Genomic DNA, 21,297 nt, shown 5'->3' on the forward strand with positions numbered 1-21,297 from the left:
GAATGTTTATTTTTCAGTGATCAGGAACCTCCCTATTCAATGATTACATTGCACGAAATGGCAGAAACAGGTATTTTTTTTAAGTTTTTAAAAAGACCTCCTAATTGATTAATTAATGATCATGAAGAAATGTAGCCACTTTTAAAAAAATACTTCAAAAATACTTAACATACATGATGAGGAAAAAAGCCCTTAGTCTATGGAAATTTTCCTGCACAAGGGCAATAATTAAAAGCACTGTATTGTATTCTGAGTATATACTGCATCTTTTAGTAATGGTTTTATCTCACTGGAATTATTAAAATTATTTTGGCATTGACAGATCTTTGACTATAACTCTTCTAGAATAGGAAGATAATTTTTTGTTCCTCAGTTTTCTAAATGTCATTCAGAAAATAGAGCCAACTGTTTCAGATACTTAATTTTCTCACTTAACTCCTGTGTCATAAATAAAGGCTGGAAACTTTTAATCATAATTTGAGAACCCAGAAACATAGCTTGAATTTTCTTCAAATAAAGATACCCCTAAATCACCAGACTCCTGTAAATTAGGATTTTTTGTTTCTACCATGATGACCAGCAATTGATGACCATGTCCATGCCAAATACTAGCTGCTTAAAAGCTGTAGGATGTTTCTCTTCTCCAAGAGTGGTTCTATTTTACTGTGAAGTCATCTTGTGTTATAAGTTACATATTTTCACAGTTTAAAAATAGCGACTTTATCATATAATCTTCTTGATTTGCTCTTAGATGAAGGATGGTTAGACGTTGTCCAGTCTTTAATTAGAGTTATTCCATTGGAAGATCCACTGGGACCAGCTGTTATAACATTATTACTAGATGAATGTCCATTGCCCACTAAAGTAAGTTAATAATTATCTTTTATGAAACTGACATCTGTGCTTAAACACAAGATGAATGACCACAAAGAACATTTGGTATAATGCATTTCCTCTTTATATATAGTATTTTGAGTCTGTTTTATTTAATATTAATTTCATTGTATAAACTTGTTTTTTATTACTTATGAATTGTTACATCCTCTGTCTATAAGTAGCTTACTCAAAAACTTTAGTTTAAAATTTTTTAAATGTCAAAAATGGGAGCATTTATATTGGATTGGCCAAAAAGTTCATTTGGGTTTTTCTATAAGAGTGTACGGGTCCAACCCAGGTATCTATAATGGCATTCTTTGAAATTGGAAGGGAATGTTCAATTGCTAAGCTGATTCTCTCTCTAAACAATTTCCTCATGACAAAACTTTCTTTAAATATTTTCTATTAAGAAAAAAAAAAACTGTTTTACCAAAAACACTTTTGAGTCTTAATATTGGTATATTGGCATAATTTTGATTATTCCAAGTTAGAACAAAAGTATCAGATTTTCATTGCCTTATTCCATATGGTCTATGGAATCCTTTCTTAAAAATTTGGATTCTGGCATCTTTCATTTGCCTAAGCCCTACATATTTAGGCCCAACATGGAAAAACATGGACAAAGGGAAAAAGTCTTTGATCTGTCACTGATGAATTGACCTTTGCCTAGTCTTATAGGAGGTTTCTATTATAATTTGCCTTAAAAATTCTGGTGATATTTGTTCTTGATTGATAAAAAAAAATTTTTTTAAGGAACTTTCTACTTCAATATCATGAGGCCTTATTGTTATCAATCATATTGGCATTTGGGTAGATTTAGTCTGTTGAATGACCCAAGAGTATATAGCATATATTTGATACAACTGGTACATTTTGAGTGAAATGTTATCTAGAAATTCATGTAAGAAAACTTTCAGATCAAATAATATTTCCCATCAATAATGGTATCCTTTGGGTATATTTTATCATGTTTGCATGGTAATTCTGAGTTAATTTAACACCTGGTTATTACTTTCGTGTCAAAGAATTACCTTGGGGATAAAAAGCCTAAATCATATATTTACCAGATCCACTTGTATGTTTTTGTTTTTAGGATGCACTCCAAAAACTGACTGAAATTCTCAACCTAAATGGAGAAGTAGCTTGCCAGGACTCAGGTCATCCTGCCAAACACAGGAACACATCTGCAGTCCTAGGCTGCTTGGCAGAGAAACTAGCAGGTAACTCTGGGAAGCTCCCCCAAGGAAAACCTTAAGTTGTTTGACCTTAAGGGGAAGATGGAAAATTTAAAACAAAGAGTTTTCCTATTAATACAAGAAATACTTTTCTTTTCTTTTTTTTTGTAAAAACATCTCTCCCCAGAGTCTCTTCTGATAATGAACCTCTGCTGATGAGTTTCTTTTTTAATTACACCTTGCTGAGTACAGGCGCAGGATCTTTATTTTTTCATTAAAAAAAATTTTTTTTTAATTTTTACAATGTATTGTTGGTTTCTGTCATACAGCAACAAAAATCAGCCATAATTATACATACTCCAAAATGAAGATGAGTAGTAACATGAATTCTTCAACTTTGCTTTCTTTTTTCCCTAATTTGTCTTGGTTATATATGTAGCCATTTGCATTTGTTTATAAATTTTAGAATCTTATCAATTTTGAGAATAAAGCATATACCAACATTAAAAAAAAAGTTTTCCTTATTTGCTTTAAAAATGAAAAATAACAGAAAAGGCTAAGCTCATATGATATTGAATCTAATATATACATATATACACAGTTTATAAATTTTAGCTAGATGAAAGAGTTCTATGATGTTGTTGGTCTTAGTTACCAATTCAACTAATATGACACATTTAGTTATATCCAGTGTTTGTTGTATTTGTCTAGGTCCTGCAAGTATTGGTTTACTTAGCCCAGGAATACTGGAATATTTGCTACAGTGTCTGGTAAGTGAGACATCAAAGCTAGTTATTCTTAGTCATCTAGAATTGTGCATTTTTCTAACTTTTCCAGCTTAGCCAATGGCACAGGAATAGAATCAGCTATAAATTTTATTTCCAGGTGTTTCCTGAGTGTTTATCTGTTCCCTCCTATGTTAAAAAAAAAAAAAAAAGTAAGGGCAGGATAGGAATTTATTACAAGCAAAAACAGCTGAGTCGGTTTGGTTTTAAATTTAGTCATAAGATAGGTGCTATGATTGGCTTTTTTGTATGCATCCTTAGAGTCTGCCAAATGGTAGTAGGAACCTCCATAGTAGAAACAAAATTACACAGCATTCCAAGCCAGGAAACTGTGAGGTCAGTTTCCCAGTGTATGTAAATCTCTCTGTTCCTCCATCCTTCCCTGCTCCCTACTGCTCTTTAAATAACTGTTGTTATTCGGTGTATGGTCTGTGAAGCTTGTGGTTTGTCAAGGCTATGCTGTTAGATCTCTCGCACTGTTGGACTAGGCTTGTCTGGTCTGTATTTTTTAAAGTTATGTTTTGCAGATCTGCTATTCATTGGCCTTTTTCAAAATCTGAAAAATATTTTCAGTACCTAGATAATATGTACTTAAAGCATTTAACACTATGCTAAGTAAGCGCTGTAGAAATACAGAAGTAGTCTAGCAGTCCTTCACCCTCAAGTTTCCTGATTAGTTCAGGGAACAAAACTATTCAGACAAGATAATTAGCCTCTGCTTTATGGTGGGATATGATCAAGGGCAAAACCCCTTCCTTCAGACCAAGTGCCAGGAGTTCTGAGAAGTGACTGGGAGGTAGGAGGTATGGATGATGGGGACTGGGAATTGTGGGAGCTAGACTTCCTGATAAAGGTGAAGCTTCACCTGGGTCACAGCATAGGGTGAGAACTTGATTATGCACACAAGAGAGGAAAAATGGGCTTCGGGACTTCCCTGGCAGTTCAGTAGTTAAGACTGTGCTCTTTCTCAATGCAGAGGGCACAGGTTTGATCGCTGGTCAGGGAACTAAGATCCTGCATGCCACATGACGCAGCCAAAAATTTTTTTTTAATAAAGTTTTTTTAAAAAATGGGATTCTTGGCTAAAGGCAAATCACTGGCAGAAGCCCAGAGACAGAAATGGCAGTGTTCCCAGCATATTACAGAGAACTGTCTGATCAGAAGACAGTATTCAGAGACAGGAGGATATAGACTGAGTAGTCAGGTAGGGAGGGCTCAGGGTCTGAAAAGCCAGACAGAGGGATTGAGGATGGTTATGGCAAGAAGTAAAGTGCTAAACAGGCTTTGTAACAGGGAATAGCTTTGCAGAACCCAGTTGGGCACCAGAAGAGTGAATGGAAACCAGGTGATGTTCTGGAGCTCTTTTGCAGGCTCCTAGCATAACTGTGGGGAGGGATGGCTGGGAGCAGATGTGATGTTAAGCAGATAGACCTTTCTTCAAATGTGAACACATGTGATGTGAACTTAAGTATAACTGAAAGAGCTCACTTGTTGTTGAAAGAGGAGCTTGTAACTGAAAGAGCTCACTTGTTGCTCTCGCCCACCTACAATCAGCATTTGTAGGCTTCCTTTCAGAGAACAGATTGAAAATGAAGCCATGAATTGTTAATTTCATTATTTATAATTTTGGAACCTGATAGTGATGAGTGATTCCTTTTAGGGTTCTGAATAAAAAAGCTATTTTTAGCTATACTTCTAAGCTTCTGTTTGGCTTGCTTAAATGAATGTAAGAATCAGCATGATTTCATTTAACAAATATAAGTGTTACTAAGTAAAATAGTGCATTTAACAAGATACTTTTGATGTTTCCATATCTATAAATGAACAAGAAAATAAGATTTTAGGAGACTATTGTGGTCAGTTACTAACAATAGTAGCAAGTGGATAATCAAGGACTTGAATGAGTAAAACGTTGATGACTGCTCCAAAAAAAAAGTCTAGCACACAATGGGTAAGAAGAGGAAATTGTCACCCCAGGAGGGCAATGATACATATATATATATATGTGTATGTATGTATATATTTATCTTTTGTTGTCTTTCAGAAATTACAGTCCCACCCCACAGTCATGCTTTTTGCACTTATCGCACTGGAAAAGTTTGCACAGACAAGTAGGTATAGTGACTTCTTGCACTAATGATCTATATTGCCTGTTAAAAATGTTAATTTTTCTTAGTTACTGGATGAGCTGCCGCCTTTGAACCCCGTCAGATATGCCCACATTCTGGGGAGTTCCCTGGTGGCCTAGTAGTTAGGATTCTAGGCTTTCACTGCCATGGCCCTAGGTTCAATCTCTGGTTGGGGAACTAAACTTCTGCAAGTCATGCAGCTAAATAAATAACATGCTGCTGCTGCTGCTGCTAAGTCGCTTCAGTCGTGTCCGACTCTGTGCGACCCCATAGACGGCAGCCCACCAGGCTCCACCGTCCCTGGGATTCTCCAGGCAAGAACACTGGAGTGGGTTGCCATTTCCTTCTCCAATGCATGAAAGTAAAAAGTGAAAGTGAAGTCGCTCAATCGTGTCCGACTCTTAGCGACCCCATGGACTGCAGCCTACCAGGCTCCTCCATCCCTGGGGTTTTCCAGGCAAGAGTACTGGAGTGGGGTGCCATTGCCTTCTCTGAAATAACATGCATACATTCTGATTTGTCTAGATAAACATCTCAAGGTCTATAATATGGTGACAAAGGCAACAGCTTTCTCACCTAAAGAATCAAAATTGGTGACTGTGATTAGCCACTTTTTATAGCTAGAAAATTTAGTGATGGTATTGCTACCTTTTAGAAAATAGAGCTCTTGGGCTTTGTCGTTAGTATAGTTTCCAGATTCTCTAATTGTCTCTCTGTATTCTTTCCCTCCATCAATCTGCCCAGCAAATGCTCCTACTCTTCCATGGTTAATTTAAGGTTTATGTCTTCCCAAACAGGTGAAAATAAATTGACTATTTCTGAATCCAGTATTAGTGACCGGCTTGTCACATTGGAGTCCTGGACTGATGATCCTGATTATCTGAAACGTCAAGTTGGTTTCTGTGCCCAGTGGAGTTTAGACAATCTCTGTAAGTAGCAGTTGTCCTGTATTAAAATGCCTGTTTTCATTTCCAAATCCACTTCTTAAATAGGATCACTGGTCTTCATTTGTGACAGTGTGAGTTTTTCCTTATAAAGTCCTCTACTGATAGGTTGGCTATATTCTAGCAGTAACGAATCCTAGGGACTCTTCAGACAATTAGATGGAAGGAATGCTTCTAATTGCAGTGCTCTCCTATTCAGACATTGTTATTGGTCTCCTGTTTCCTGCTGCATCCAGGCCACCAATCAGATGCTATTGTGAAATCCAACTCTTCCCAACACAGACTCTCTTCACTGTCTTAGAAGCAGTTCCCAGTCACTCCTATCTCTGGACCTGTTCCTCTCACTTGGAATTCCCTCTCTTCACTCGTCTCCCTGTCCCAGCATTGCTCTTCAAAACTCAAATCATATCTATACCTTGAGAGTTGCTCCCAACTATTTTTCTCCTCCAAGGGCTGCAAGAACTAAAACTAGACTACTGCTCTGTCCTCACTTCCCCCACCCCATAGTTAGCACAATCCCCCTGCTCCTACCACAACATTGTGGGAAACTGCTCAGTGCACAGCCTGTGTAGTGCCAGTTAAAGAATAATTCTGAAAAAGTACCATCTGGATTTTGCTGCATGCAAAAGAATGACTGTAAGGAACAGAAATATAAACCTACCTTTGCTGCCTTTACTAATTTGCTTAATTAATCTTCATACAGCCATGCAGCCCCAAAGCTAAGGTTATGTCTACCGATTCTGCCATTTTTGAGCACCTCAACTTATTAACAAGAGTGGCAGCCAGCGATGACAACAGTTTTTCCACAATAGCCTGCCTTAGAAACGTACCCACTTCTTCTTTTGCAGTTTTAAAAGAGGGTAGGCAGCTGACCTATGAGAAAGTGGACTTGAATAGCATTAAGGCCATGCTGAATAGCAACGATGTCAGCGAGTACCTGAAGATCTCGCCTCATGGCTTGGAGGTAAAGTTTCCATAGATGGACCATTCTAGGGAGAAAATCTTGTTTTCATTTTCATGCCCTGATTCTGAGCAAAAGCAATCCTTGCAAAATAGATGGAAATTTACTACATACTCAGAGAGTGGTTAGAGGTAGAAGTGGTAGAAGAGAGTGTCTGAGATATATATACTCTTTCCTATCTCACATGATCCTATACATATAGTAAGTGCTATAATGTTTATTGACTTGTTTAAATGTCTGACTTTAATCTCTTCTATTTTATGCAGTTAAAGGTACAAAGACTAGTATTTCTAAAAGAGGCCCTTTCTTTTTTAATCCCTGTATAACCAGTTATATTCAATCTAGCACTTTACCTTCTCCGTGCATGTTGGAAATGTTGCTGATTGGCGGCGGGGGGCGGGTGAAGGTTAATGAAAGAGCCGCTTATATACAGCTGCTTTAGGCACTAGACATGTCAAGATTAAAGAGCTGTTTGAAGAATGACTGCAGACAGCCCTTTGATCTTACATCTTACCAAACGCTTTATGTAGTTTTCTGTTTTAGCTTATTTTTGGATACTCCATCTTATATCCTTCAATATCCTCTCCCTCATCTCCCTCCCTAACAAGTAACAGGTTAAGGCAGTGTTTATGCATTTGTAAAAGATTCTACTGTGAGAGCAAACCTCTGTAAGTAATTCAAAATGAAGCCAGTAGCCTTCACTAATTCTTACTTTGAGGTCTTCCAGTCCTTTCAATCTGGAACTCCATGGAAACTAAACTGTAAAATAGCATCCTTCCTTCAGTTTTGTATATTTTGTCACTGAGAATGCACAGAGAAGGAGACAGTAGTCCAGCAGGAGCTGTAATGAGAAAGGATAGATTCCACCTTCTGAGCGGTCTGTTATCTCTGGTGGTCTTCAGGCATTGATGGTGGGCTGCCATGCCCTTTGATTTTTCCAGGCTCGCTGCGATGCCTCTTCTTTCGAAAGTGTGCGTTGCACCTTTTGTGTGGATGCTGGGGTGTGGTACTATGAAGTTACTGTGGTCACTTCTGGTGTCATGCAGATCGGCTGGGCCACACGGGACAGCAAGTTCCTCAACCACGTGAGTACTGTGGAGACCTGGGCAGATGCGGGCAGCAGTGGGTGATTTTGGCAAGTGGGTGGTGCATCCTCATTTTTTCAGGTAGGTTTGCTCAGTAATCATTCCTTGGGCTGAACCACATGGTGCCAAATCTGCAACATCAGGTTTATAAACTGATTCAGAAATAGGAAAACACAAGTGAACCTCCGCCATTTTTTTCCCCTCAAGTTTTAAGTTCATGTTAATTTTCCACCCAGAGGTTACATGTGTTCTTTTTCTTTTTTAGGCTCTGCTCCAGCCCCAGTCACATCTTTGGCTCAGTTTTTATATTGTTATCAGTGATGGGTTTTATCTTGCATTTAAGCTTTAGGAACTTTGTAGGAATTCTATTCCTTTCGTGAAATCGTAAATGTTGGCTTGACTCCTCTCATTTTACTTTTATCTTGTAATTTGTAGGCATATTTATTTTCAATATTTAGTATTTATCTTTTGTTACAGAAAGCTATCAGATATAAGGGGAGATTAAATCCACTAGAGGAAGCAGAGTTGGACCACTTCTACTTGAGTGCGAGAGGTTAGGATTCTTCCCTTTCCTTCAGGTGTTCATTTCTTGCCACTTTATGCCCTTCTAATGTCTAACCCAATCAGCTTCCTTCTCATAGTCATAGTATATGCTCTTTGGAGTTAATCCAGTTTTGATCAGGAACATTTTGTGGCCATATGATTTTTACCCTTTGAGCTGGGAAAATACCCTTAGACTTATTTTTGTCATTAATCTAAATAATGACCTCTTATCTGGACTACCTTGGTGATCCCGTGGTTAAGAATGCACCTGCTGGTACAGGGGACATGGATTTAATCCCTGGTCCTAGAGATTCTACATGCCATGGGGCAGCTACGCCCAAGTGCCACAACTGTTGAGTCTGTGCTCTTAGAGCCCAGGAACCGCAGCTGAACCCACATGCTACAGCTACTGAAGCCTGTGTGCCCTAGAGCCCATGCTCTGCAACAAGAGAAGCCACTGCAATGAGAAGCCTGCTCACCGCAACTAGAGAAAGCCCTCACTCAGCAACAAAGACCCAGCAGAGCCAAAAAGAAAACAATAAATAAATAAAAATAAATAATAGCCTCTTCAGGTCAGTTCAGTCGCTCAGTCGTGTCCAACTCTTTGTGACCCCATGAACCACAGCACGCCAGGCCTCCCTGTCCATCACCAACTCCCGGAGTCCACCCAAACCCATGAGCATTGAGTCGGTGATGCCATCCAACCATCTCATCCTCTGTCGTCCCCTTCTCCTCCTGGCCTCAATCTTTCCCAGCATCAGGGTCTTTTCAAATAAGTCAGCTCTTTGCATCAGGTGGCCAAAGTATTAGAGTTTCAGCTTCAACATTAGTCCTTCCAATGAACACCCAGGACTGATCTCCTTTAGGATGGACTGGTTGGATCTCCTTGCAGTCCAAGGGACTCTCAAGAGTCTACTCCAGCACCACAGTTCAAAAGCATCAATTCTTCGGCCCTCAGCTTTCTTTATAGTCCAACTCTCACATCCATATATGACCACTGGAAAAACCATAGCCTTGACTAGAATAGCCTCTTACCCTCCAATTAAAAATAAATAATATAGCCTCCCATCCCATATGTAAGGTCTTAGGATGGGTTTTAGAAGTGATCCAAAATGGCTGCGATCCAAAAGTCTACAAGGAATAAATGCTGGAGAGGGTGTGGAGAAAAGGGAACCCTCTTACACTATTGGGAATGCAAACTAGTACTGCCACTATGGAGAACAGCATGGAGATTCCTTAAAAAACTGGAAATAGAACTGCCTTATGACCCAGCAATTCCATTGCTGGGCATACACACCAAGGAAACCAGAATTGAAAGAGACACATGTACCCCAATGTTCATTGCAGCACTGTTTATAATAGCCAGGACATGGAAGCAACCTAGATGTCTATCAGCAGACGAATGGATAAGAAAGCTGTGGTACATATACACAATGGAGTATTACTCAGTCATTAAAAAGAATACATTTGAATCAGTTCCGATGAGATGGATGAAACTGGAGCCTATAGTAAGCCAGAAAGGAAAACACCAATACAGTATACTAATGCATATATATGGAATTTAGAAAGATGGTAACGATAACCCTGTATGTGAGACAGCAAAAGAGACACATGTATAGAACAGTCTTTTGGACTCTGTGGGAGAAGGAGAGGGTGGGATGATATGGGAGAATGGCATTGAAATATGTATAATATCATATAAGAAACGAATCGCCAGTCCAGGTTTGATGCAAGATACAGGATGCTCGGGGCTGGTGCACTGGGATGACCCAGAGGGATGGTACAGGGAGGGAGGTGGGAGGGGGGTTCAGGATGGGGAACACGTGTACACCCGTGGCGGATTCATGTTGATGTGTGGCAGAACCAATACAATATTGTAAAGTTAAAAAAAAAAACGAAGTGATCCAACAAAGTCAAACAACTTTGCCTGCCATAACAATAGTTTCTAAAGTGCCCTTTCAGCAAGGCTGTACAGCATCCTGGAATTGTTTATGACATTTTACTAAACTGCTCACTGGAAAGAGACAGATTAGAGGAAGAGGGCCCATGGAAAGGGCAGGTCTGGATTTTTGTCCAGGATGGCAAACTGGACCCTAAATTGCCATTGCTTTTGTTGGGAACCTTCCCCTTTCAGGGCCTTCTAGTTGACTAGGCCTTAATTAAAACCTGGATGAATGAGGCTTTTTTGGTGGCACCATGTAGTCAAAAGCAAGTGGTTCTGGAGAACAGTGCTAGTTAGTCTTCTAGTGCCCAACTTGGGCGCTGACTTAAAGAAAGTGGTATCAATTACACAGATAGTCTGCTCCAAATGATGTCCTTAAGATGATTTTTTTAGGACTTAAAAAATCTTAATTTCCAGAGCACTTCATTTTAAAGCTTATCATCTGATTCCCACAACAGTTTTTACTGTTATAATTTCCATTTCACAGGCAAGAAAACTGAAACTAAGACTGGGACAAAATGAAACTAGGCCTTGAGTTCATTCCCCTTCCTATTCTTCAATAATTGTGTTCTTTGCATTTGAAAATGGGGATAATCTCAGAGAATTAGCTAGTTGTCTCATTTGGAAGTAAAAATTTGTCCCAAGACTAGAAGAAATATGGACTTCTCTTGGGAGAAAGCTTTATAAATTGTGTATCTCCTAATATGGCAGCACACTGCAGGTCTGAGAGTAGTGTATATGAGACTGAACGTTGCAGAGTGTCTTTTTAATGGCCAGTGAAGCTGGATCATTTTATCTCGTGAGTGAAACTAATTTCTGCCATATAGTTGCAAAAACTTTGGCTTCTCAAGAAACTTAGAATACTATTTTCTTATCCCTCCAGATTGCTTGATAGACTTAATTTCTTTCCTTAAAAAATAAAACATTTTTCCCTGACTTAAGTACTGGTTGGTTAGAAATTGATGAAATCTGATCTATCTTTCCCCCAATACAGCATTTTCATATTGTTACTATACTTAAAACTTTGCTTCCTGTGGACATTGTTCTGGTGATTCTGAATCTTTTTGCCTGTACAGACATGGTGTGGCTTTGTGGAATTAGTCTTTCCTAGGACACACCCAGTTTCTGAAAATTTGAAGTCCATTCATGGTGCCTCTTATTTTAACTCTTACTGATTGAGCTTTGCTGTTGAAAAGATGATCAGGTGTTAGGCTTGGAGATAGATCATTAATCTGAGAAGCTAAAGGGTAGGTCTCGTTCAGGTCACCTACAGAATAGTTATCTTGTTTATTGTTACAGTTTTTTTTTAACTTATTTGTTCAGGCTTTGAAAGGGATAGCAAGGCATTCTTTCTGTTAATAATAGACTGGTGAATATTCTGCTGAGAATTTACACAGCAGAATATTTAACCTTTGAGTAGTCTGAGCAGTGCATTCGGAACAACTAATTCTCACTTTGGAGAACACACATCCGAATTCAGTATGTTGTGGTCTAAGTAGTCAAAGAGTGTGTTGGAGCCCTTGTTCCAGTCTGTCTTGTGATTGTATTATCGCACAGAATAAGCAGACCATCCCCAGGATCTGAAGTCTTACTTGGATCTGGCCAGCATTTTCAGTGGCCTTCTCTACTAGAATCTCACCGTTGAGCCTTAAAGATAGCAGTTGTCTGGTCTGCATGTTTTCTGTATTCATTCTATTTTTTTTCTTATAACTGCTCAAAATAATTTCTTAAGATCTCAAACCCACCCTTTTATGTTAACAATAAAGTAATTATTAAACAATTAAAAGGCAATAAGTAATAAAAGAAGTTGCCAAGAACCTATATAATGTTCAGATATCTCGGAATACCTGTTTGCTAATAACCCACAATAGACTCTCTGTTGTACCCAGGTTTAACATCTTTGAGCAAGGGGGTGTTTTGAAGTGTACTACAGGCAAAAAAGGTATTTGCCCACACCAGCCTTGGAATCAGAAAATCCCAAGGTCCAAACTTGACTTTTCTAGTAATGCATTCTTGGGCAAGTTGGTTGACCTCTCTGAGACTTTATTTCTTCTTAAAATGGAATACAGTACTCCCAGCCTCAAGGTGGTTCATGAGAATTAAATAAACTAACAGATGTGAAACTTGGGAAATAATTTGTTAGTGAGGTCATACTCTCTTCTGACTCCATGTCAAAATTTTGGTACCTTCTAAGAACCATAATAGGCTCTCTCCCTTCATCTAGAAAGCTTAGAATTCCAGCCACCAGCTTAATGGTTATAAAAGACATACTTACTTTTCCCATAACACAGCAGGCAGAGCCTCACTAATCTCTGGGCCCTATCTCCCTCCAGGAAGGCTATGGCATCGGGGACGATGAATACTCCTGTGCATACGACGGCTGCCGGCAGCTGATTTGGTACAACGCCAGAAGCAAGCCGCACCTACACCCCTGCTGGAAAGAAGGTACGCATTCCTCTCCATCATGAATTCATCAGCTAGGGTAAGGCATCTGGTTCTGGCAAAGCATTCATTATGTTAGGCTTTAAAATGTTTTGGATGACCCTGAGGGATGGGATGTTAGGTGGGAGGGAGGTTCAGGATGGGGAACAGATGTACACCCATGCCTGATTCACGTCAATGTATGGCAAAAACCACTACAATATTGTGAAGTATTAGCCCCCAATTAAAATAAATTAATTAATTTTAAAAAATCTTTTGATGGAAAAAGATTAAGTGTGGGAAGGGGTATTAGCATTTGTATCCCCTACCATGGGTGTGAACAGTACTCTCCTGATACTCACCTCTGATGGAGCCCTTCCTTCAGCAAAACATTTCAGACTATAAAATTCTTAATTTAAGAAATTAAGGGGAAATTATTAATTCATATTAATATGAATTAAGATTTATATGCTGCTTCAGATTAATATGAATTCCACTTTCCTCTCTGGGTATATGTCTTAGAGCAGCTGTGGAGATATTAAGGACACTGAAATTGTAATGCCAATAAAATGAGATTTTCTTCAGAGCATTCGCACTATTCAGTGGACACATTCTGGGCCCCTCTAGATGCAACTTTTCAGGCTGACTTGAGCACTCTTGGCCTCAAAAACATCTCCCCAGCCTCAGCTCTCCAAACATCAGGCTCAAGACACTGCAGGGGTAGAGACTACCAGGACTCTGAGTCAAAGCACGAGGATTTTACGCAAGAATACATCTTATCAACAGCCTTATCTTTTTTGCCCCATTCAATTTGTATTCCAACTGGTTTGCTGTATCCAAGGCCTTATACCCATGAAAACATTTATTAATGAGAGATTCAAACCAGCATAGTTAGAACCACACAGTTGATTTGTCTAACACTTGGACCAAAGGATTTAAGATGAGTGAGTCTTTTCTCCCCCAACTAAATACAATGAAACAGGGCTTTTCTGCCTCACACCACAGCACCAAGGGTGGTATTCTCAGGGGGCCTCCTGGTGCATCCCACCTTGTTCTGAAGACATAGAGTCATATGGTAGCAGATGGAACCTCTGGAAAACATTTTTTTCTTTTTTGGCCATGCAGTCTTATAGGGGGGATCTTAGTTGTCTAACTAGTGATTGAACCCTTGCCTTTGGCATTGGAAGTACAGAGTCCTAACCACTGGACCACCAGGGAATTCCGTCTCAGAATTTTAAATCTCATCAGAGAAGCAAAGTTCATGATTTTGATCTTACCATGTTTTACTGGTCCAAAAATGCACATTGCCCCCACATTTCACATCTTTGAAATTGGGATGCATCTTACAATTGATGACTTTTCATAGATTAATTGGCAGCATTTTCCTTTCCAAACATGTAAAGGGGTCAGATCAGTTGCAGAAGAAGCAAGATGAATATGTTGAGTCAAAACCCTTGAGACAGCAGAATCTTCCCGTCCTAACAGTGTTCCACTTCATCCTTTAGGAGACACAGTAGGATTTCTGTTAGACTTGAATGAAAAGCAAATGATCTTCTTTTTAAACGGCAACCAGCTGCCTCCTGAGAAGCAAGTCTTTTCATCTACTGTGTAAGTACCTTCTCTCAATCAAAAATTCAAGTAGATGCATGGAATGTCCTTTTCTCTAGGAAAAAAAGACTGTCCATTTATATAGTCAGTTGTGCGAGAAATCACTATACTTCAAGTAATTGGGGACTCATTTGATCATACCTAGAACTCTCCCAGAGTTTGACATAGGAAGATAAGAGCAGGATATTCTCTGGTTTATAGTCCCGTCTAGTTTAGTAAACATGATGCCACCCTTCTTTCTGCCGGGGTACGACTTACTCTGACTGACTTCTTATTCCAACTTATTTCTGAAAACCACTTTGTGTATGATCTTCACTTTGTTTCTATGAATTCTCTTGATCTCTGCTCATTTTTATTTGTAGATCTGGATTTTTTGCAGCAGCTAGTTTCATGTCATATCAACAGTGTGAGTTCAATTTTGGAGCAAAACCATTCAAATATCCACCGTCTATGAAATTTAGCACTTTTAATGACTATGCCTTCCTCACAGCTGAAGAGAAAATCATTTTGCCAAGGTAAGGAATCAGCAGTGTTGGCCTGTTGCACCCTTAAGGGTGTCTATAACGTAACAGTGTAATCCTAGCTCCTGTTCTGGCTTAAAAAGCAGGTCTGTAACAAGCCCTTCTGGGCTGTACTTCACCTTGGACTCAGTGTCCCAAGGCTTGAGAGTGGCTCAGCAGTTTCCAGATGAACCAGAAAATGTCATGGAGTGATGACAGCCCTGCCTGCTGCAACAGAGCCTCTGTAATATCCCGAGAACTGAAGGGCCATTTATTTCCCAGCTCAGAGATCTGAGGTTCATTCTGAGAACCCTTCTTCATCTTGTCTTAGCGCCTGACAGGGATTCTGAACTTTAAATTCCTCCTGGTGAAAGTGTGAAGTAACACCTGTCTCATCTGTCATACATACCCCATCACTTTGTTAGGTAGCCTGTCTTTCTTGGATGCGGCCCATAAACAGGTCTGTTTTCTCACCTACACCCTGAAAGTTCCAACTGATCTGTCTAAGTGTTCCCCTGGAAGCTGACCTTAGTTAAAACTGCTTCAGCATTTAGTTAACCACCCCTGCAGAATTAAACTTTCCAAAAGTCAGATGGCAATAGGCCCCAACTGTCAGAAAGTCATCTTTTATGGGCGGTTTCTGTGTACTGTCTCAGTACCCTAAGATCTTGGCGCCCAAAGTGCAGTCTGCCTTGGATAAGAACGGAGTTACCAGCTTGGCAGTCCTGCGCTGCATTGGAATTTTGTTTTCTGTGACAGTGACACCAAGACAGAAGTTGTCAGAGACTAACTGAATGGCCTCTTTAATGCCAGAGTTTCCTGTTTTACTCATAGGAATAGTATTCTTTTCTGACTTCAGGGTAGGAGATCAGGGCCCTGTTTCTACTTGGCATTTTGTAAAGTGTTGCATATTGTAAATCCTCTCTGTCTCTACCTCTTCTTCCATTCATTCTTTTTCTTCTTCTTTTTCTTAAACTTTTTATTATAGAAAATTTCAAATACACATGAAAGAAAAAAAGAATAGCACAGTAAAGCACCATATATATATATATATATACACACACTATGTATATATATACACACCCACCTCTCAGCTACAACAGTCACCACTCATAGCCACCTGCTTCTCTTACAGTTTTCTCTGTTAATAGCTCCATTGTCGATTCTGTTTCCCTGGCTGTAGTCCTAGAGGATCCTTGACAAGGCAGAGTATGAGTGTCTGCCATTTCTATGACAGCCCATTGTTCAGCAAATCCTATGGGCTGTACTTTCAGAATATATCCCAGCCACCAACTTCTGTTCCCTCTCCCTGTTCCCACCATGGCTAAAGCCTCCAATTTCCCACCTGGGTTGTTCCTGCCCTCAAACTAGTCTCCCTGTTCCCACCTTAACCCCTTCAGTCTGTTCAGCACAGCCTCCAGAATGATTGTTACAACATAAATCAGATCATGCACTTCTCTGCTCATCAGACTCCAGTGGCTTCCTCTTCACTTAAGGTAAAAGCTTGAATCTCAGCAGACGCTGTAGGATTTGTCCCCTCCTCTCTTCCACTACTTCTTAGACCTCTTGCACTCTCCCCTGTGCCATCCTGGCCTCCTTGCTGCTCCGGAAACAGACCAAGTCTGCTACTGTAGCTCCAGGGTCTTTGCACTAGAAAGTTCTGCTTTCACAACTCTTCCTGCTACTAGAATGGTCTGATATGTGTTTTCCAGTACCAGTGAGCAGTGAACTTGATTCTGACACCATCTACCTGGAAATAGCTTCAGACCCCACCTGGAGAAGGGTTTAGTCCTGCAGGACTGCCCTTTCCTCCCACTTTTTGTGCCAGTCACAAGTCCAGGTCATGACCAACTCGCTGTAACTGGAGGCTCCCATGCCCTCCACCTTTGGTTTGATTCATTTGCTAGAGCTCCCGCCACAGAGCTCAGGAAAGCAGTTTACTTCTGTGTCCGTGTTATGCTTAACCAGCTAAGCCACCAGGTAAGATGAGAGTGACCAGCCTCCTCCATTCTCTGTTTTAGAAAATCATTGTAAGATTGAAATGAGATGTCTCGTGTGAAAACTTTACTGAATAGAGCTTAGGGAATACATGGTAGACTCCCATGTACAGAGCATTTTCAAGGCATTTCATATGCATCACTGCTCATTTATTTGTTGATCAAATGAACTTCCAACTGTGTTTTCTACTCAGGCACAGGCGTCTTGCTCTGTTGAAGCAAGTCAGTATCCGGGAAAACTGCTGCTCCCTGTGTTGTGATGAGGTAGCAGACACGCAACTGAAGCCATGTGGACACAGGTCAGAGGGTTTGTTTGGTTATTTCCTCTTGTGTACATTACAGTACACAAGTCCAGTACTTCTGTACAGGTAGACAAAGTTCTACCTGTTCTTGAATTGCTTTTACAGTGTTACCAGTTCCCTAGCTGTTCATCAAGGTTCATAATATCCAAAGTGGGCTGAAGGAGTTTTCAGAGTTTGCCAAGTCTGTCTTCCAGAAAGAACCTGAAATAGAAGAAGCTGCTTGATATAGAAGACCCATGTTTTTGTTTTGTTTCACTTTGTTTACTCACTACTTTATTTTTAACACATTTTTCATTCCAAAATGTAAAAGACTTAATGCTAATTACAGGTCTCTTAGGAAATCCCTTTTAGTTTTAGAGCTTTCTCATGTACTTACTCTTTATCCTCCTCAGCATTGAGAGGGGCAGCACCCTACCATCTAACCACTCTGCAGTTGTAGGAAATGAGGACAGCCTGGATCCTATAGAATAGAGTGTCTAAACATCAGCAAGAGTAGCAAGTAAACAGTCCTCTAAAAAGGCCTCGCAACTAAGGTTAGAAGGAGAAAGAGGAGCTTGGGCAGTGTGCTGACCCTGGCCTGGCCCAGGCATGTGTGCTGATTATATACGAGCAGTACCTCTATCCCATTGTTCCAGACCAACTCCCTGTAATTCAGCCTATCCCATACACTGCCTTGCTCTTATTCTTCACATAGCTTTAGCTACCAGGTCTCCCTGTATCAGCTCTGTAGCCCAGAACTCCTCAGGATCTGGGCTTATTCTTCTTTGAGCACTCTGGCCCTTATTGGTGGTTTGGCACACAATAAGTGCTCATGAAGGAGGGCTGAAATCTAAAAACTTAGAATCAAGTATCTTAAGTATGACCACAGTCTCCACACTAGACATATCCAGAACAAAGTTGGAAGAGGAAATTAAAAGAATTATAAGAAAGTCCAGCTCCACTTTCAGCAACAACAGTTCCGTTGAGTAGAGGTTAAGAAAGGAAATCTGGCTAAACTGAGTGACATGTGCCACTCCCTAGAATACAGACTGAAAATCTAAACATTCCTACTATTAATACCATGAAAGAAATTGAAATTATTTTCCCCCTTTGCCTTCCCCACTGAAAGCCCAGGTGGTTTCACAAGTACATTCTTTCAAACTTTGAGGGAATGGATGGATTCTGTATAAACTTCTCAGACCGCAGAGAAAATAGCAAAGTCACAATCTTTTTACAAAGCCTGCATGTTAATCATACAAAAAGCTGATGAAACACAAAAATGAATGAATGAATATAAACATAAAAATCCTAAATTATCAGCAACTAGTACCCAGCAACACGACCAAGAGGGGTTTATTTCAGGAATGCAAGGTTAGTGCAGCATAGGAAATCAGTGTAATTTCTCAAATGTATTTACTCAAATGTAATTTCTCAAATAGGCCAAGGGACAGTGGAGCAGAGAATTAATACTTTGTGCAAAAATGCTAAAAATTCAATATCCATCTCGAATGACTACTACAAAACAGAAATGGATATAGAAAATAAAAGTATAAATTAAGGATGGATAGATACTTCCTTTACAATATAAAAAATATATATATCTCAAACACAAGCATCTTTTTAAGGGGGACACACTGGAAACCTTCCAAGAGATGCTAGGGACCAGACAAGGATGCCTGCTGTCAGCACATAACATCAAAGACCCAGTGTAGCCAAAAATAAATTAAATTAAAAAAAAAAACAGGGTGAGAAAGAATATGTGTAAAATGCCACCTTTAGGGAAAAAAAAAATTAATAGTTTTGTCCCAATATATGAAAAGAGTGACACAGTAATATAACAGAAGCCCAAAAGTAGAACTACTTATAAAGAAAAATATAGAGACATTATGTCAAATCTGGTGAAAGACAGACTGTTCAACAAATTATAATGGGACAGATAGCTAACTGTCTGGGGGGGGAAAAAAGCATTGTATTTCTACCTACAGATACACATCTCTATGCATAGGCTGTATATATCCAGACTTTCTGGAAGAATGCACACGAACTTTTAACTTATTCCTCAGAAGAGGAAGATTGAAGGTCAGAAGTGGAAGAGAGACTTACTGTTTATATATTTACTTAATGTTTCAGCCTTGTGTGATTATTACCCTTTCGGTTAACATGCTCCATTGAGTCAGCATATCATCAGTCTGACTTTTTGAAGAACTGACCTAACTGGTATCTATGTCTTTCTCCTCAGTGATCTGTGCATGGATTGTGCCTTGCAACTGGAGACTTGCCCATTGTGTCGGAAAGAAATAGTGACTAGAGTCAGACAGATTTCTCATATCTCATGACACACGTGAAGAGGCCTCATGGACTTATTTCTACTCAATTCCAGCCAATGTTGAAAAGAAAAACAAAGAAAAAAATCTCTAATCAGTTGTATGCACATTGAAACATAGCCATGGCCAGATTTTATGCTAAAAAAATGATAGTTTATTTAAGACAAAATTCTCCTAGAATCTAACCCAATCTGCCAGCCCTGAAAAATTCCTTTTAAGGGCAAGGAAAGCTGAATGCCAGTAGCTAGGCCTGTGGTAATTCCATGAAAAGCTATAGGAGATAATGCCCTCTTGAGTGCTTGAAACCACACTGGATTTCTCCAGGTTGGGTTCATTTGATTGTGTAACACAGGATGTTTTGTCTCATATTCTAAAGTTTTTATTTTGGGCAAAAGTCATTATGGAGAAGTAAATGATAGCATTTCTGGGTTAAGCATAACTTCCCATTGGTCAGAGAGCCACTGGTATCTTACGCATGGATACTGCACTGCAAGACTTGAAGCCGTAAAACTAGAATCCCACAGGTCAGTACTACAAGCAACATGGAGGGCCTGAAAGAAGGTGCACAGACTGTAGACAAAACAAAACCCAATTTTTGATATTTCAGTGATCCCAAAGAACATTCTAGTTTGTTTTTTTTTTTAACTGCAGAAAATTGGTGGTATTTTCACATTCATGATGTTTCTATCCAATTTCAGTACCCACATTTTGTGAGGAAAAAATGTTTTAACAATGCAGGAGGAATTCTTAAATTAATTGCAATGTTAGACTGGAGAAAATTTGGTATTTAGGGTATTTTTAAGGTACCATCAAATCAGGTCTTTTTGGTTTTTGTTTAAAATAATTTTTTAAAATCAGCATTGTTTTTGGAAGTAATATACTTTGAAACTGTTGAACTAATAGTCTCAAAAACTCTTAGAGGACAGTCTGAGAGCACGTATTCCTATTGTTTAAAATAAATACATGTTTTTGAATAGTAAATTCAGTCATGGATTGTTGACTATGTCTTCATCAAAAGTGTTATTCCCTCTCAGGGTCTCTGGTGAAGACCTTCAAGAGTTTGGTTTTTTCTCCCAGAAAATTGGAAGGTAGAATTGTAAATTCATAGAACTTATTTTATAATGGTGTACCTCAGCAGCTGCCTTTCAATTTATGCCAAGTCCTTACTGAGTTTATACTTGAATAGTAAATATGTCTTCTCAGTTTTACAATGTCTTAAATTCAATGCACATTTTTTTCTTCCTTCCCCACCCTTTCTTGTTTGTAGTTCATTAAATCGTCCTATTACAGAGCTGATTTCCTTCCTGGCTGTACTTGTTGGGGTGCTGGATTTTTCCATGTCTTTAGTCTTCCATAAATTCAAATATATATATAAATATATATATATATATATGTTCTCTTCTTTAGCTTGTGGTAAATACAGTTATTTGCATTGAATAAATAAAACATTTGTTGCCTTTTTTGACTTAAGATTTCACAACTTTCATTGGTGCCTGCTGCTAAGGTTCCAGGATACTCAGGTTTATCCTTTCCAGGTTAGGATAGAATCAAGTATTAGAATTCAGAAGCAAGGTTAATCACTTACTCATCCAGCATACCTTTATTGGACACCTAATGTATCTCAGGCACTGCAACTATGTGGTATACAAAAACAGATCTGTTTGTGGAGCTGACGTCTGGTAGTGGGAAGAAGACTTTTTCCTTATTGTAATAACTTGTTGAGTGC

The 21,297-nt window shown here is 39.3% G+C and overlaps 1 protein-coding gene across 2 annotated transcripts in view; it reads left to right on the forward strand.

The window, feature by feature from the left end:
- The window catches only part of RSPRY1 (ring finger and SPRY domain containing 1), a 38,230-nt gene extending 17,189 nt beyond the window's left edge, over positions 1-21,041 (forward strand). The window contains exons 3-15 of one of the 2 annotated variants that reach the window (XM_018062037.1): positions 18-70; positions 752-864; positions 1,970-2,096; positions 2,763-2,821; positions 4,881-4,947; positions 5,763-5,894; positions 6,758-6,873; positions 7,812-7,955; positions 12,774-12,885; positions 14,367-14,469; positions 14,832-14,984; positions 17,161-17,265; positions 19,487-21,041. In XM_018062037.1, coding sequence (XP_017917526.1) covers positions 18-70; positions 752-864; positions 1,970-2,096; positions 2,763-2,821; positions 4,881-4,947; positions 5,763-5,894; positions 6,758-6,873; positions 7,812-7,955; positions 12,774-12,885; positions 14,367-14,469; positions 14,832-14,984; positions 17,161-17,265; positions 19,487-19,583 — 1,381 coding nt within the window. In that variant the 3' untranslated portion in view covers positions 19,584-21,041. The remainder of the gene's footprint in view (positions 1-17; positions 71-751; positions 865-1,969; positions 2,097-2,762; positions 2,822-4,880; positions 4,948-5,762; positions 5,895-6,757; positions 6,874-7,811; positions 7,956-12,773; positions 12,886-14,366; positions 14,470-14,831; positions 14,985-17,160; positions 17,266-19,486) is intronic. The other variant, XM_018062038.1, reaches the window with a different exon arrangement.

Source organism: Capra hircus, chromosome 18 (genome assembly GCF_001704415.2).
Source record: "Capra hircus breed San Clemente chromosome 18, ASM170441v1, whole genome shotgun sequence".
Classification (NCBI taxonomy): domain Eukaryota; kingdom Metazoa; phylum Chordata; class Mammalia; order Artiodactyla; family Bovidae; genus Capra; species Capra hircus.